This window comes from Charadrius vociferus, unplaced genomic scaffold (assembly GCF_000708025.1).
Source record: "Charadrius vociferus isolate BGI_N301 unplaced genomic scaffold, ASM70802v2 scaffold2879, whole genome shotgun sequence".
In the NCBI taxonomy this organism is placed as follows: Eukaryota; Metazoa; Chordata; class Aves; order Charadriiformes; family Charadriidae; genus Charadrius; species Charadrius vociferus.
In genome coordinates this window covers 6,419-7,515 of record NW_009650004.1, presented here as the reverse complement: position 1 = coordinate 7,515, position 1,097 = coordinate 6,419, and the positions used below count along the sequence as shown (strand labels likewise).

Genomic DNA, 1,097 nt, shown 5'->3' with positions numbered 1-1,097 from the left:
CCCCCAAAACCGAGCTCTGACGAAGAGCCAGCGCTGCTTAACGAGCCCCAAATATGAACCCCGAGAGCCGCTCGCTCTGCCGCCTTCTTAATTCCTCTTCCATTTCCTCTCCCTGTAAAACGGAGCTAATTATCGTTAATTATCGCCCGGGGGTGTCAGAGAGGCCAAAGGTCTGTAAATCATTTCCAGGAGGGCAAAGTCATCAGGAACCGGTGTTTAACCTTCAGTTTAAACTGAAGATGTTTATCTGGGAGGAGGAGGAAGAGGAGGAGCGGCTTCCCCGGGCGCCCTTAAGGGATAAACACCCCCGGGGTGTCAAATTGGGGACAAGGGAGGTGACGCCGCCAGGAAGAAGGGTGACATCGAGGCCAAAGGGCTTGGCTTTAGCGCGCCATCAGGAGTCCCGAGGAGGAGCATCTTGGCTGCGAATCGAGCCCCTTCCCTCTCCCACACCCAGGGAGAGGGGAAATATTTGGGGGGCAATCCGTAGAAATCGGGGGACCTGCTGGAGCCTTTCCCTAGAAGCTGACTCTTTTTTTTTTTTTTTTTTTTAAATTATTTTCATTTAAAATCCCTCTGTTTATCCAGGAAGTCCACGATCTGCTGAGCGACTACGAGCTGAAATACTGCTTTGTGGACAAATACAAAGGGACTGGTGAGTAAGCTGCTCTGGCGCGGAGCGGGCGGCTCCGGCGAACGCTCTCTCAGCACCGAATCCATCGCGGCGGTCGGGCTCAGCCCCCCCCTCCCCCGTCCCCGGTGCCGCCTTCGGTGGCTTTTCCGTTGCTGAGTGTTGTGTTGGGAAATGCAGCGCCTTATTCCGCAGTGATTCCTTGCTTGTTCCCCCCTCCCCGGCAGCGACAACACGCCGTCTCTCCCTCAGCCACGCTCACCGGACCCTTCCTGCGGTGATTAGCTCTTGGGGGGCAGAAAATTTAAGGGCTGTGGGGTTTGTTTATCCCTCCCTGGGAGATCCTGTGCGTCACAGTGTGGGGTTTGCGTTGCTTTTTCCAAACCCAGGGGGTTCAATCCAATCCCTCCTGGGGGGCTGCGCCCTCCGGTGTTATCTCCTCCCACCCCAAAACCAGTTCTTGGGG

The 1,097-nt window shown here is 55.9% G+C and overlaps 1 protein-coding gene across 1 annotated transcript in view; it reads left to right on the top strand.

The window, feature by feature from the left end:
* Positions 1-588: 588 nt before the first annotated feature.
* The window catches only part of RAVER1 (ribonucleoprotein, PTB-binding 1), a gene marked incomplete at both ends in the record, with an annotated part of 6,851 nt that continues 6,342 nt past the window's right edge, over positions 589-1,097 (top strand). The window contains one exon of the mRNA XM_009891678.1: positions 589-655. Within this exon, the coding sequence (XP_009889980.1) occupies positions 589-655 (67 nt within the window). The remainder of the gene's footprint in view (positions 656-1,097) is intronic.